At 40.8% G+C, this 17,146-nt stretch overlaps 1 protein-coding gene across 3 annotated transcripts in view; it reads left to right on the forward strand.

Moving 5' to 3' along the window:
* Positions 1 to 17,146, forward strand: part of fam189a1 (family with sequence similarity 189 member A1) — an 87,803-nt gene that overhangs the window by 32,382 nt on the left and 38,275 nt on the right. For all 3 annotated transcript variants that reach the window (XM_058630050.1, XM_058630052.1, XM_058630051.1), the window contains one exon: positions 4,974 to 5,030. In XM_058630050.1, coding sequence (XP_058486033.1) covers positions 4,974 to 5,030 — 57 coding nt within the window. The remainder of the gene's footprint in view (positions 1 to 4,973; positions 5,031 to 17,146) is intronic.

Raw genomic sequence — 17,146 nt, forward strand, 5'->3', positions numbered from 1 at the left:
TTAAAAATAATATAAACTATGCCAACATACACATTTTCTGCAGCATTTTTGTCTGCATCACAGTGGGTGTGTGTGCGGACCAGGTCTCAGTGACTAATGCTGCTAAGTATTGCATATTAATCCTGTTCAGGGAGCAGCCGAGGGAAAAAAGCCACCACTGACTGACAACCAGTAAAGCTCTTATATAGTTCCTGCATGCTCTCACATCATTATCCCCTCACACACACACACACACAGGCTCCCGCACATTCTATATAGGCAAAGCCAATGCACAATGGAGGGAGAGAGAGAGAGAGAGAAAGGAGAGATACAGCTTTGACCCAACCACTATTCAAATCATTTCCCTAAACTTAGCTAATTCCTCATGGGACCAGGTTTTGGTCTCCATGAGGTCCTGACAAGGTCAGCTTTTATGCCTGGAAAGTATAGTCTCTGCTGCAGTGTGTGTGTTTGTGTGTGTGTGTGGTCCTGTGTTGTATGTTTGATGTGAGTCTTGACACCGCAGTAAGACGTGACAAAGAACGATGCGTCTACCCCCGACTGTTACAAATGAACAGTGGGTCAAGTGCTCCCACTGCTTTCACTTCACCCACAGAAGCACAATCCAACATGTCTGTGTGGATCCTCGTTCGACCAGGTCATCGTGCATTGAAACCGTGTCACTGAACTGGACTTTCATCCAAAAGAGGCTTCTTTAGTTGTGAAACCGTGGCATTTAACCACTGTGAGACATGGGTTGTGTTATTCTGTCTAAGATGGATCTTGTAAACATGTTTGTCCTGCTGAAATTCTACTAAATCAAAGTGTTAAAGTGAGAGCTTTGAGTACAAAGGTGCGATTGAAAATCTTGTGCCTTCACTTTGTCCTGGTCAACAAATGTGTGCAAGCCCTAAGAATGACCCCGCTTTTAAATTGGAAGATTGGAGATAGGAATCATGAGAGAGACACATCAGCTAGAATGGCTGCAGAATGTCTCTCGCAGTCATATTATACAGGGCTGGAAAGTGAAATATTTGCACTCAGTGGTAGCCTGCGTGAACCCAGCCGAGTCTGCCGGCAATTTGATTTCTCTCTGCAGACACGTCAGGCGAGAATGCCGCTCTGGCCATCTCCAGAATCTGCTGGAAAATAGGGAACCAATTTTCACAAAATCCCCGGTGCACTAGAGTCGGGAGGATGACGGCGAAGTGACGTCTAGCAGCTTCTGTATACGTCCGACACGGCAGCCGTCGAAGAGCAACTGCCTTTCAGCTATTGCTTCCATTTTAAGCAACTTGCTCTCCATCGGTTGCAGGTCTAACCAAGTGTGTACAGAGGCATTTTGATCCTAGTATGAACCTCTGATCATTTAATAGGAACACAGAAATTCCTCATATGGTTATGCAACACTCAACCATCTGATAATTATATACTTATTTTATGACGTTGTAAAATAACAGATAGATAAATAGATACTTTATTGATACTGAGGGAAATTCAAGCATCCAGTAGCACTTTACAGCAGCAGGTTAGTCATAAAGTGAACAAACAAACAAGGCCTAACATTTTTAAAATAGGAAATAAAAAAAACGAACATATGCTACATAAATATCGTAAAATGGAAAGTTAAAAAGCAAGTAGAATGCAAAGAAGCTGTAAAAGTATAATAAAAAACCAGATAGACTAAAAGCTAAAAGCTGCAGTATCTTGCACATCTTACGCACAGGTGAGTCTGCCGTGTTTGAGCAATAATGTTGAACTTGACTGACAATCTAGAAGAGGATAAAACCGAAATGATTTGCTGAGAGTAATCTTGTGAGTGGGTGCATATTAGCGGGATACATTTGCCTTTGATTTTGGTCTAAAGTGGAATTTGAGGACTCAGTCTGTTATTTATCTGGCTCCGAAACTCGCATTCTTCTGTGTCTTTTGTGTGTTTGTGTGTGTGTGTGTGTGTGAGCACTCAAATGAAATATTGATGGCCCCATGCACCAGGTCCAATGTGTAACAAGGTGAGTGAAGAGGTGGAAGATTGACTTAGAGACTGAAACAAGACGAGGAGGGAAATAGGAACGGGAGGGTTTTTATGCGGGGAGCGGTGAAAGTGAGCGGTGGAGGAGTGAGTGAGAAATACAGCAGAGACGGAGCGTGGGGGTCGGGGACAAATTAGAAAGGAAAAGATGGCGAAAAATAGAAAAAGTGGCCATCAAGGAAGTCATTGGAGAGAGAAAAGGAGGCTGAGGTGAGGGAAGATGGGGAGAGAGTATTGGTGTTTAATGGAGGGTGAAGAAAGGATGAAAGGCGGAGAGCGACCACGGAGGAATAGAACACTGGAGGCGACGAGTACCCTTTGTTCACTCGCATTCAGGAGATCACACCTATACAAGCAAGCCGTAAACGCAGCACCACACCCCGAGTGAAGCGTGCTGAGGAAACCAATGGGTGGTTTTTTTTTTCTAATATAAACTTAATCAGGCATCTCATTAAAAAACAGTCACAGTCACACGAGACACAAACATACAATCTGTGTTAACGAGGCCGGATTAATCAGGATTTAAATCAAACACACAGACCAGTAACAGATGGAAGTGATACAAAAAAACCACCATGGTATATATTAGGGGGAAGCAGAGGCCTCACAGCGAGATGTTCCAGGTAATTTGAATTGTTTCATCTCGGCATCGAACTGCAGGGTAACTGGTTCCAGGTAAATGGAGCACAAAATCTAAAAAGCAAATTGGTGCTAATGGTGAAAACATGGAGGGCAAAAAAGTCCGGAAAAACAGTTTGATGAAGCACTGCAGTCACACAACAACAATAACAACAGTCCTTCAAAGTAAATGGGGAAAAAAACAGGATTTTCAAAGACATTAGAATTTCTTATCTCATGCAGAAATTGTGATTTTCTGAATAAATAAATCTGTTATTTGTTCTGTTATTTGTTCTATATTCAAAATGTGAATATCCTGAAGTCTGAGTGTGGACTTTGAGCAGCCGTAAGCTGCTGATTTCACTGAAATTAAAAGCTGCTACAGTGTCATGCATGGTGGACCAGGTTGTGTAAGCAGTGAGTCACACTTAACAAGAAGCTGGGAACATGTTAGAATAGATTTTAAGATCCAAACCAACTGTGAAGAAAGAAATGTGCCATCACACATTGCAGTCCCAGAAAAGCTCACTGCATTTTCTGTCATTGATCCCTTCAAACTTTATAATTTCATCCATTTGCTGCAAGATGAAGAGAGGGAGAGAGACATGTGGAAGAGAAGCCTGGGTACCGAAAGCAAAAAAAGAAAATACTGCCATTGAACAATAATGTTTTCTCCTTCAAAGAAGTGGGGAAGTGGAATTCAGTACCTGCTAACATCAGAGAGTCTGGAAGGTGTTCAAAACAAACCTCAAACTCTGGTTCAAAACTTAAACTTAAATTAGCACGAAGAAATGCAAAATGCTCGCTGTAAACTCTCTCTTCTTCAGCAAGGTCACTTGCACCCAAGTTCTCTTCTGGTAAATAACATTATAGTTGATGGAAATGTCATCAGTTTTGCACATATTTCATTGTTGCTGTCAGGTTTTCACGTGTGCACAACCATCTGAAGTGTTACCGGGAAGGTTTTACTGTTCATCTTGAGCATAACTGGCAGCGCGGCAATCTATTTAACAGTTGTTGAGATATTTCAGTCAGGACTTGATGATGGAACATTAACTTGACCTTGCACGAGGGCAGGAGCTGCCATAGCCAATGTTCAGGTGTCATGTCATATTAGATTTAGAAGCTGTATGATTATTTAAGTGGGCAGGCGCCAGTTTTTATTGTCTGTTACATTTGCTTCTGATCATTTCTACTATTTTACTAGTATTTTTTACTATTTACTGATTTTGATTCTGATGATCAACTGATTTGTCCATGTGTCAGGATCCATTAAACTCCTTTTAAGTCAGATACCCTCAAGATTTCAAGATTCAAAAATTAAGATTTAATGTTCGTTTAACATGATTTTTACTTCTGTAATGGACTTCCTTTAAAGGAAGGTGTAAGAATTAGTGACCAACGCAGGACTCAACTGCCCACCTCTGCACATGAGGGAACTACGGTGGCCTTTGTGTTCCAGAAGGGATGCAAACACTCTTTCACACCTCTCTCCCACTCTCTCTCTCTGCTGTTACCTCTCCTCTTCTTTGTCGGTTCATGCATCGGGTTTATGTGGGTGAGGGTGGTTCAAGCTCCTGCTTGAGAAGGCCAAACACATGGCCTGTGGGACTGCTTTAGAAACATAGCAGCTCACCTTGAGTACATATAAAATTTCTTATTCTATAGACCGGGACCGATACTGGTCAAAATCCCTAGATCGTATTGCATGCTTCACTATGCACAGATGCAAAAATGTAAATAAAAATAGCAGCAATAACAGCACGAGCATTTGAAATAGCTTGAAATGGCACACATATGTTATTACAGTTAACAGCTTCATGCTTTGAAAAGTCTATAAAGGTCTGTATCAGACTGATATTGGAAGTTTGAGATATGGGTATCAGACACAGATAGTGGTCTTGTGTAATCCCTACTTAAAACTACTTAAAGGCAGCTATACACTTGTACAAACACGTGAGTGTATATTTAATTTCTGCCGTTAACGCCACTTAAATGTTACACACTCAACCTTTAAAAGTCATGAAATGTTGCAAATGAAAATTCGCAGTCATTTATGGGGACTCATAATTAAAAGGATGCTCATATGTCCACAAAGTGCTAGAATGCCCGTGTCTGCGAAGTGCGTGCATAAGTGCATTGTTGCTCAGATATGGGTTTCATTTAAAGAGCAATCAGTGCAGGTTAGATTGAAGTTAATGGGGGAGGGAGTGTGCGTGCTGATTCCTTGATTATAGGAAATAATGTGGTGATCTGAGGGAAATACAGACATGAATGTGTGTCAACATGATTGTTAGTATCATGCACCTCTTATAGCACCTTCTCTCTGGGTCTGCTCTGCCAGGTGCTGCTCTCTGGACTGATTGGAGTGGTGTCGTGGAAGAGGCCGCTCTCTCTTGTGGTGAGTTTTCACACACACACACACACACACAGTTGTCAACCCTGAACAAAGCAGCTTACACAAGAGGAGTTATTGCTTTGTTACTGTGATGATGTGATGCCGCACAACACTTTACCTACTAAAACAAATGCTTTATTACCTGTTGAAGACCAACTGCACATTACTATAAAACATTATATCAGAATACAAAGCGTTCAAGTAGTCGTATGATTACTTAAGATGCTCTGCTTATAAAAACATCAAATGCATAAATCAATCAATCGTGACTTAGCGATCAATGAAATCTGTCACTGATCTTTGATGTATGCAGGATCTCTAAGCCCATAAATAGTCCCCGGGCTGTTGTGTTAGCTTATTAACACAATGTGTGAGAGCGCTGAAAAATCTACAGCTTGTTGCCGATCACACGTGTGGTTTAGCAGCACGTTGATCCAGTCGTTGTCATTTTACTTTTCGAGGGTCGTGCGTCTCACTCACACACTCACACCTACAGCCAATTTAGAGCGTCCCATTGCATGTTATCGGACACGGGGGGAAGAAACTGGAGAACACTGGACAAAACCCCACACATACACAAGGAGACTTGATAAGTATGAAGCGAAATACAGTAATCCAATCTTGTTGCATGAAAACGTCACAATCAAAGGTCAAAGCAAAAAACATCTTATTTGATGACGGGGATACAATCGACTGACATGCATGCAAAGGAACTCTCCCTGAACTGGACACAATCAATCACTGTGCTATTCAAATGCTTCATTCAGAACTCACCACTGTCTGCTTTATTCTCAGGTCAAGTGGCCTTCCCTACATATTCATTCACGTATTCATTCACAATGCATCACATCAACAAAACCAAGTCTTTCAAATGAGTGGAAAAACACTGAAACTGGATGCTTTTATTGCTGCTTTTAAAGGCAAATCTCAATGACTCTAGAGTGTGTTACTGTTGCCCCTACAACTGTTGTCTGGCGCCAATATTGTAAATAAGAATTAGTTCTTAATGTTTTGCCTGGTAAAAATACAGATTAAATAAAAATAAAATACACCCAAACCCTTCATTAAAATCGCTGTAAAGTGACAAAAAATGTCATTAGACTTTGTCACCCCACGGGAAAATGTGTTACTAACCACCTTACCAAATTGGAATGATTAAATAAGTCAGTAAATGTTTAAAAATCATGTAAAATTCAGTAACTTTTTCTGCTCTGAGACATTGGGGGTGTGTCCACTGAGGACACACACACATTGGTCTACTCAATTAAGTGGGCACCAAAGTCCATGAATGTCGCTGTTCCATTTTTGGACAGAATACAAAAGTAAAGACACTGTTATTAAACTTCCTGTTCAAGAGACGCAGCGATAACCTGCTGTGGTTTCACCTAAAGGATGTAAGAGTGTGTGTCTGCTGGAGGAGTTCTGTCCTCTCCTCCTAATGCACTGCCACAAACACACACAAACACACACACACACACACTGGAATAATGGATTAATTCTATGAGCCAACTGTCACTATCCATTATCTGTGCAATAACAAAGCACTTGTTGCAATAACCCATGTGCAATATGTCTCTGCTGCTTATCGAAATAAATGTGCTCTTATAAACTCTGGCTCTGACAGCTTAAGTAAATGTTTTAACACTTTTACTGTACACACTTTACATTCACTTATTCTATTCATTATTCAGCTATATTTATTGTTTTAGAGCTTAACTTGTTGCTAATATTGTCTTTTCTTATACCTCATTTTCTTTCTTGAGTGTTATTTTAATTCTGAAGGAGCAAATGTAATGAATCACATTTTCCCCCCAGGGATTAATAAAGTATTTCTGATTCTGATTCAGGCTTAGTCGTTCTGTTGAACGTCATTGTTCGTCAATGTTTGGACAGAATAGTAATGTAAACGCTCTGGTATCAAACTCCCTGTTCAGCAAACATGTAAAGAAGTGACATTTTCTCAATTTAACAACATACTGTACACAAACACAGAGCTGCTTCAGCTGCAGTCTCTCTGTCAGCAGCACCCGCAGCCTCCCAGCAGGAGTCTGTTCTTCTCTCTCTTCTTATTCTCCGCTTCATCTCCTCATCTTTAGGAAACTTTTCTGTGTGTTCTTGCGTCAAGGTAAGACACATTTTTACAAGACAAATCTGGCAAATCAAAGTCAGTGTAGTGTATGAGCAGGTGCAGTTACTTACGAGTGAACCCGGTAAACGCTGATAAAGGGCACTGAGGGATTTTATATCGTTACGTGTGGAGAAGTTACGCCTAAAACATCCTGAACAGATGACTCCACAGGGCAAATATTGACATTTTAATGAACAAATTAAGATGCTTTAAAGTTCTTTTCAGTTCCTGCTGCATCGCTGCTGAAATGAATGAGGGAAACTTGGGCAGAAGTTACCTGGCCAAGGAAGAGGGAGTTTACAGCGGGATAATGGTGGAGAAAGCTACATTAAGAGATGCTCCATCCACGTTCAATACATAGACTTTATGCACTTTGTTCTCTATTTTGTGAATAAATCGAGAAAGCGCAGACGTCTGGTTTTCTTCAGTTAGACAGATAACGTGTTGTGAGGTACCCTGTGATTCCCACCCCTAATGCACCTTGGTTCCCTTCCTGACAGACAGTAACTTCAAGACGTAACGTCTCACTTTTCAGTAGTTTGATAGATGTGGGCCAAGAACCAACACCGTGTGATGTCTAAGGGGACATAATACAGTATGTGACTAAAGCTTTTAATCCAGAACGAGTTTCAACCAAAAAACACAGTTACAGTTACACAGACTGACAGAGATTCTCCTCTTCATACATCATATACAGTATCGAGTCATCCGTTCAGGACGTTGTAACAATGTAAAATCCCTCTATGCCCTTTATCAGCGTTTAACCGCGATTAACTGCACCTGCTCATACCCTACACTGCCTTTGATTTGCCAGCTTGCTACGATGTATTTGTCTTGTAAAAATGTGTCTTACCTTGACGCAAGAACACATAGAAAAGCTCCGCCGCTAGTTAAGTTTCCTAAAGATGAGGAGATGAAGTGGAGAATAAGAAGAGAAAGAAGAGCAGCCTCCTGCTGTGAGGCTGCGGGTGCTGCTGACAGAGAGACTGCAGCTGAAGCAGCTCTGTGTTTGTGTACAGTATGTTGTTAAACTGTGACAAAATTGTGAAAATGTCACTTCTCTACACGTTTGTTGAACAGGGAGTTTGATATCAGAGCGGCGTTTATTAATCCCTGTGGGGAAAATGTGGTTCATTACATTTGCTCCTTCAGAATTAAAATAACATTCAAGAAATAAAATAAGGAATAAGAAAAGACAATATTAGCAAGAGATATGAATATAAAACAATAAATATAGCTGAATACTAAATAGAATATGTATGGTAAAAGTGTTAAAGTGTTAAAACATTTACTTAAGCTGTCAGAGCCACAGAGTTTATAAGAGCACATTTATTTCGATAAGCAGCAGAGACGTATTGCACATGGGTCATTGCAACAAGTGCTTTGTTATTGCACAGATAATGGATAGTGACAGTTGGCTCATAGAATTAGTCCATTATTCCTGTGTGTGTGTGTGTGTGTTTGTGTGTGTTTGTGGCAGTGCATTAGGAGGAGAGGACAGAACTCCTCCATCAGACACACACTCTTACATCCTTTAGGTGAAACCACAGCAGCTGATCGCTGCTTCTCTTGAACAGGAGGTTTAATAACAGTGTCTTTACTTTTGTTTTCATTCATGGACTTTGGTCCCCACTTAAGTGAGTAGATCAATACGTGTGTGTGTGTGTGTGTGTGTGTGTGTCCTCCAGTAGACACACCCCCAACGTCTCAGAGCAGAGAAAGTTATTGAATTGTACATGATTTTTAAACGTTTACTGATTTATTTAATCATTCAAATTAAGCTAGTAGGTTAGTTACACATTTTTCAGTGGGGTGACAAAGTCTAAAGACATTTCTTATATTTTTTTTGGTTTTATTTTATTTTCAGCACTTGTAGGGGCAACCGTAACACATACATGAAGTCTTTAGAAACTTAAAAACAGTGTTAAAATGTGGTAAAACATTTGTGTCATTGAGAAATGCCTTTAAAAAAGCATCCAGTTTCAGTGTTTTCCACTCATTTGAAAGGACAGTTGTTCAAAGTAAGACTTGGAGATTGTGTGTTATATACTTGGTTGCTGATACTGGATGCAGTAGCTGGCTCAGATATAGATGTGAACGTCCTTGGAGAATTATAGATGAGTGTAAACCAATGAATACTAGGACGAGTAGGACGAGTCACTTGACCTGAGAATAAAGCAGACAGTGGTGAGTTCTGAATGAAGCATTTGAACAGCAGAGTGATAGATTGAGTCCAGTTCATGGAGAGTTCCTTTGCATGCATGTCAGTCGATTGTATTCCCGTAATCAAATACGATTTTCTTTGTTTTTTGCTTTGACCTTTGATTGTGACATGTTTTCATGTGGGTTTTCTCCAGTTTCTCGAACACACTAAATTGCCTGTAGGTGTGCGTGTGTGAGTGAATGGTTGTTCTCTCTATGTTTTGCCCTGTGATGGACTGGTGACCTGTCCGGGGTCTACCCTGCATTTGTCACTGAGTCAGCTTGGATTAGCACCAGTAGCCCCACGACCCTCATGTGGAGGCTAAAGCTGTAAACAATGGATGGATATGAAGTGTTCATCACTGTATATTTGTGCTCTTATTGAAGAGAATCTTGTTGATATCTCTCAGTCCTTCTGTCCTTCAAAGTGGAGAACGGCACAAACTACAAGCTTCTGCCCAATTCTCTTTCATGCTCCCTTAATGCCATAAATAATCTCATCTCATTTCTGCTGCTCATGTTTACCCCTCCCCTCTCACTCGCCGCACTCCCATTAGTTTTATCGCCTTCCTTCCACACGCAGAGTAACCTTCACATTCCCCTTTTCCTTTCTATGCCTCCATGCAACGCTCGACCAAAGAAAGAGACGTGAGCCATTTTTGGCTCTTATTGGGATCAAAGGAAACGTACCACCACTGAGGCACGAGTTGTAATTGATCACACGTTGTGCACAGTGAGAGGTAAATCCTCTTACCTTTTTACGGAACAGTCTGTACCCGCAAAGAAACCAAGTCGTCGGTCTGTATTTGCTGCTCCCCGTCTTCAGATAGGTCTCCAATTCAAATCTGTTGTAGCTTGTTATTATTGTTATTATTTTATTAGCTTCCTGGCAGGCAAGCCTTTGTATTGCTGGCCTCTACCCAGCGTTGACTGGCAGGTGACTAATACACCAGCTGGCGATGCTGTAGCAACCCATCTGCCAACTGTGGGAGTCCATGCTCTGAATCGTGATCCAGGAGGACTGGAGTTTCTCCAAACCATTTAAGACCTGGTTTTCTTCTCTGACATATTTGAAAGTGGTGTGTGATCAGGTTTGGAATTTACTTAAGGGATATTTCACCATTTCTTTAAGTAAGGTTGTTGGAGGCATTGACAACGCTGACAAATTTAAGCTATTAAACAAGAGGCTTACCTCATAAAATCTAGATAATCTTAAATCTACGATATCTAAATAGGTTTACCACTTTTTATTGCTGGGTGGAAACTAATGGCCCACAGTCACTGAAAACAACAAGTTTCTTTATGGACTTTGGTGCAGGAGAGTGATCAGCTTACAAGTATAATTTTTAATTTTCCAGCTGGAAAAGGCTGTCTATCACCCAGCAACAAACTCATTCTTAAAATATCAACTTAAGCAATCTGTCTTTCCTACTGTCTCTGCCGGCAGCCATTTTAGAGTTTCTAAAATGAGTAGAATTAGTTAACAGGTGATTCATCTGCAACGATATTCTGATGAACAGCTGTGTCTATTGTCGTGTATGCATGGACTGTTTATTTCATGGCAGTGTTAAAGAATTATCCTCTGGTTTTGAACAGTTATTTGGACAAGTATGCTAATTATACACAGTTTGGCATATTGGGAAATGTATTCATTTAGCTTCTCGCTCGGACTTTGATGACATGATCAACTGCTAACTGCTCTTCCAGCTGTTTCAAAGCTAACAAATTAGGCTACTGGGTCGTTTTTTGTGGGGAATCACACTCTGGTTCCCTCATGACCTTGACGTGACAGAGCTGAGCTGCTGCTGCTTTTATCTTGAAAAGACAAACATTAAAGTGACATCAATGAAAGAGATCTAACTTTTCATCTCACTCAGCGAAAGGAAACTTTCCTTCTCACTTATGTTGCAGCGCGTCTTTTATTCTGACATTTTATAGACAACCACTAAAACTGAAACTAAAATAAACAAGTAGTACATTTATATAAATAAACATAACATAACATAATAATAAACGGGATTAATAGGAAATGCTACTTTTAAAAAATGCTTTCCTCCTGGGGGCTTTGAGTTATTAAAGAGAGGCAAGTGGTTATTAATAGAAAAGGTGAGACAGACAGCTTGTGCAACCTCCTCCACTCTGACACATCACAGTCGAGACAACGCAATGCAGAGTGCGGCGTCTGGATACTTGGAGACGGGATCTGTTAACGTCTGAGTGGAAAAACAGGTGCACTGTTGTGGAGAGAGAAGATGTGTTATTGAATACAACATTCTGTTGACCCCAGACTTCCCTTGTACTTAACGCCACATGAAAGATTTACTGATACCATATATATTGTGCTCGGTGGAATAGAAGCCACGCTGTGTCCGTGTTTTGAAGGAAAAATCTCCTCTTGCAGTTGATGTGAAACAGCTGAGAAACACTGCAGTTCCTCTTCCAGTCCAGTCTGCTGCATTAATGCCACGGCAGATTTACTCTGCATCGCTCAGAGCCAGGAGACAGACAAGACTACCTGCAGTCCTCTGCGATTTGTGACTGTGATGGATTATGTGTTTGGAGGAGAAGAAAGACAGATGGAGACAGAGTTGGAGGGCGGGAAGTCCTTGTTTGCCCTGTGGGGAACAACACTTTCAGTTTGTGTCTCAACTCAACAAAATCCTCAACTGCCACAGACTTGTTGTTGGTTCACATACACACACTTTTATGTTCGAACAGCAAATGCATTATTCTGTTTTCTTTCTCTCTCTCTGATTCTTACATTTAATTTTCTACATTACAATTACACATTTAAAACTAAATTTTCTGGATTTAACTTCTAAATTCATATGAAAAATCATCATTCAAGAGAAAGAAAATGATTATGAGGAGAAATGTAAAGATTGAGTCAATGCACTGGTTTCTCCATCCTTTCAAAGTGAAGTAATATTCATATTTCTTGCCAGTATAATTTAAAATCAATGTAATGGGAATTTAGAATTTATAAATTCATAAAACGGAACTTTGGCCTTCTTAATTCTTAATAGCTTGAGGACAGAAACACTATGATGCTCCATTTAAGCACATAGCTACTTTTTCCAAGCTATTTTGGAAGCATTTTGTAATGTTGTGCAATAGTAAATTAAGCTACGGGTGGAAAACCTTGTCCTGTATACACATAGTTTTTATTTGTGTTTTAAAAAATAGAACAACAAATAGTTTGTACTGACGATTCATGGGAAAACAGAAAATAATGGATGAAGCTGAAACAATTACTCGATTAATCGATTACTAAATTAATCGTCAACTATTTTGATCATCGTTTAATCAGTTTGAAGCTTTTTTCATGATTAAAACAAGATTTCTGATTGTTTCAGCTTCTTAAATGTGAATATTTTCTGGTTTCTTTGTTCCATAAAAAAAAGAAATCATTAAAAACTGAATCATTTTGGCTTGTGGACAAAACGAGACATTTAAGAACATCATCATTTCCAGGTTTGACAAACACTGATGAATCATTTTTAACGTTTTCTGACATTTTATGACCCAAACGATTACTCGATTACTACTAAACATAATAGACAGATTAATCAATTATGAAAATAATCGTTAGTTGCAGCTCTAATGTGCATCAAGTAAATGGAATAAATGCTGGCCCACAGTGCATTTCAGGTGAATGACAGTGGAGGAATATTCGGTATGCATGGAGCACACCAGGTTGTCTTGTCCTGACTGGTTGAACTTAATTTGACAAGTGTGTGTGTGTGTGTGTGTGTGTGTGTGTGTGTGTGTGTGTGTGTGTGTGTGTGTGTGTGTGTGTGTGTGTGTGTGTGTGTGTGTGTGTGTGTGTGCCTGTTTATTGCAGGAGAGTGTGCGATTTACAGCATCGCCACAGTGACACACTGATGGCTGAAGGTTTCCTGATGATAAATCTGTGGCCAGTGGAAATCTGTGTCGCCTTCACAAAGTTGTTTGCTTGTAGGATCATCGTGTACATACACGTGCACCTACACACACACTCAGACACCGAGTCCACACCTGCATCTATATGATGTGCATGAACACACACCTCTGCTCTTCACAGCTGTGGATATGTCGCTAACGATGCACACAAATCACCTACAGTCTCATCGTAACTGGAGACTTTCTATCACAGCCACATAACTACAGCAGGACCTGCAGGACACTGGCGAAAGGGTTTATGAGCTGCTCTCTTTGACAGTCTGTGACCCTGACAGGCCATAAATAAATATTACTAAGAGAGAGAGAGCGAGAGAGAGAGACATAGAGACACACACTGATTGCTGCAGGGGGGCAGGAATCTCTACACTTCTGTAATAAAAGATTTATCACCAAATACCAGAACAACAACAACAACAACAACAACAACAACAACAAAATCAAAACTACACAGTTTGTGGGATTTTTTTCTCATCCAATTAACACAAAAGATCAATCTGGATGTGTGTCAGAGCAGTATATGCAGTTCTGTTCTGCCTAATTTGTTTCTCAAATAGTCTAACTAAATGGTCAAATTAATTATCTAATCAAGAATAAAATGAGACCATTAGCAGTCTCTGTTTCCATGTCTGTGGAATTCAGAGATGTGTGTGCGCGCGTGCTTGTGCCCATCTTTATTGTGAGGACACATTTTGGCTCAAAACTATCACTGGCTGCTCGGAATGATTTGAGGTTAGGTAAGAGGCTAAGGGAATGCATTATGCCCTTGTCCTTGCAACTAAGGGACGTGTGTGTGTGTGTGTGTGTGTGTGTTCTTGTATGGGTATCTTTAGTATCTTTATAAACCAGGAGTGCAGACATTGTGGCTGGTCTAAGGTTAGGGAATGCATTATCTCTATGAGTGACCTCACTACAAATGTAGTGCAAACCTTTTTTTTTCTTTTACCTCTTTGGGATGTTTTCTGGTGAAATCACTCACCTTGGGACCAAAGCCTTGTCCTAACTTAACCTGATTTCTAAGGCTCTGGTTTAAGTTAGGATTCAGATAAAAATTGGAGTATGGTTAAGGTTAAGTTAGTTATGATTAAGCTTATAAAATAAGTCTTTGGCTCGTCTGTCCAAATGAATGAACGTCAGTGCAGTGTCAGAACAAGAGTAGCTATGCAAGCTTGTTCCTGAACACTCGACTCCCTCTTATCATCGTTCCATGTCCACAGAGAGCTGCTACACATTTCCTTATACGCGTACATACAGTAGCGTCTCCATTCATACTGGGTCAGTCTAGCATTCCCCACATATGTACTTGATCTCACATTCCATTCCAGTAGCTGCCGTCTCCCACCAGGAGTTCGCCCCCCATTTGTACGTCATTGCATTCTTTCAGCATTGAGTCGAATACTGTGTGAATACTGCATAACTTCAAGCAAAGCAGCCACGGTTAGTGTCTTCTGTAACCAGGCTCCTATGGGACGATACCAGCTGTCTATCACACTGGTGTCCAACCATATGTGCCGTGCGTTACCATCTATTACCCTTTAAATGGGAACATCCATCCATCTTCTACCGCTTTATCCTCCACATGAGGATTACGTGTCCAACTTACCTAATCCTCATAGTGCATGTTTTTGGACTGTGGCAGGAAACTGGAGAACCCAGAGAAAACCCACGCACACACGGGGAGAACATGCAGAAAGGCCCTTGTTCCGACTGGGTCATAAACCCAGGAGTGCTAAGTTATTTTGCTTTTCCACTAGCGATGGTACCTGGTACTATTTTAGTACCTGCTCTGGCGAGGTTCCAAGCGGGCTGAGGCAATACTATGTGTGACGTCGCCAGACCACCGATTGGTCCGATCGCCGTCACATGAAGTGTCATTTTGAAGCGTGACACCCGACACAAGAATCCAGCCGAACAATGCCGAACTGTAGATCAGTTAAAAAGACTTAACAATCCTAAAAACGTGGGTTAATCGCCAACAATTTCCAGGGAAAGTAGGTGCTATTTTGTAGTGGAAAACCAACTTAAACCGTGCCGTGCTGCAGCGAGGTGGGACCATAGGTGGAAATGGAGTTTGTTTTGCAACCAACAGAGTTGCCCCCTGGTAGCAGATAGAGTCTTTCTTTCTTTCTTTCTCATTAACTTCACTGGTAAACTGAAAGAATGCATCCATTTTATATATACATTTAGGTCACATGAACCATAGTGGATCTCTTTTGTTTGTGAACATTAATAGTGGACTGTCTTCTGTATATACATTACAACAAACACTAGTGTTCCCTCTGAGGCTTTTCAATGTTTTATTCATGAATTGCTAACAAGAAACAAAAGCACACGGAGAAAGTGCAGCTTTTAGTCGTCTGTGGTTTCAACATAATGATCCCACAGTGGATTATTTATAGGGGTGTTGTTAGCGTGTGCTGTAAATATGAATACAATGGTGGGCGTGCAGCTGCACACATGTAAGGAAATTCATTTGGAGTCATATGGTCTGCACGTCTTCTGCTCTGAACATAAACTGAACACATCTTCCGTTGCCAAATATCAGCTCATGTAATAAAGCCAAGCATCACCTCCCCACCGTATACGGAATCCAGCACGGTAAGGTTAATCATCCCAACATACTCACACACACAATGTCAAAAGCTTTCATGCACATGCAAGAAGAAGAAGAGGAGCCGTGACAAAGCTCGTAAATCTCGTCCTCTGCCACCAATTATGACCACTCCACACTTTGCACATATAAACTCGAGATTTTACAGCGTTTGTGTATTCCATAAAAACATTGCTTTATTATAGCTTGGCATCACCGCACCAGTTCACACTTGTACACGCCTCTCAGTTGATTGTGTGTGATTTGTGTCATTTTCTAATATTGTGTGTCCATTCTAAAATCGTCGACAGGGTGTTTTCTGTGGCCCTTGGATTGATATAACTATAATAATTTACCCAATCAGATCTGATCATACCCGAGCACGTCTAAGCATGGAACTGCTGCGCTGAACACTGATGAAAGTCGAACAGACTATGATGTAAAAGCCTGTGTGGAACTGATTAATTGAATTAATTGTGTGGACCCCCATTGCACTACATGATGATTGACTTTGTTTTTTTCCACTTTGTAATTATTAAGTATCTTCCACTTGACCTATTATGTTGCAAACCAAAATAATTTTAGCACGTTGAGGGCAATTCCAAAGCCACCGAAAGGCGTCAGCTGTAGGCAAGTTCCGACGGGCTTGACTCGTAGGTACCATTTCAGTTCCTCAATCACCAAGGCAAGAAATAGTCATATGAAGGGTTGCACTCTCTGGGATCAACAACACATAGAAATATTCCTGGGATGTTCCAGGCGATCTATGAATTCAACCGTGATATAACGCTCAAAAAAACCTTTTTACACCAAACCTAGTACAGCTTCTAACGGACACGTCAACCGCCCGAAAAGCTAGCTATTTTCCAGAACTCAATAGTATCCGTCTATCATAGCCGTCAAAGATATAAAAGTGTCCACGCTACTCTTGAACAAGTAACATTGGAGGTCTACAGAGCCACGTTACTTTCCTTGCAAGAAAGTCCTACCATCCATCCATCTTCTACCGCTTTATCCTCCATCCGAGGGTCGCAGGGCCATTGGTGCCAATCCCAGCTGACATAGGGCCAAAGTCGGGGGTTACACCCTGGACGGGTTGCCAGTCTATCGCAGGGCAAACACTTAAAGACAAACAACCATTCACTCTCACATTCACACCTATAGTCAATTTAGAGTGTCAAATTATCTTCTGCATGGTTTCGGAATGTGGGAGGAAACTAGAGAACCTGGAGAAAACCCACACACACACACACACACACA

Source organism: Solea solea, chromosome 5 (assembly GCF_958295425.1).
Source record: "Solea solea chromosome 5, fSolSol10.1, whole genome shotgun sequence".
Taxonomy (NCBI): domain Eukaryota; kingdom Metazoa; phylum Chordata; class Actinopteri; order Pleuronectiformes; family Soleidae; genus Solea; species Solea solea.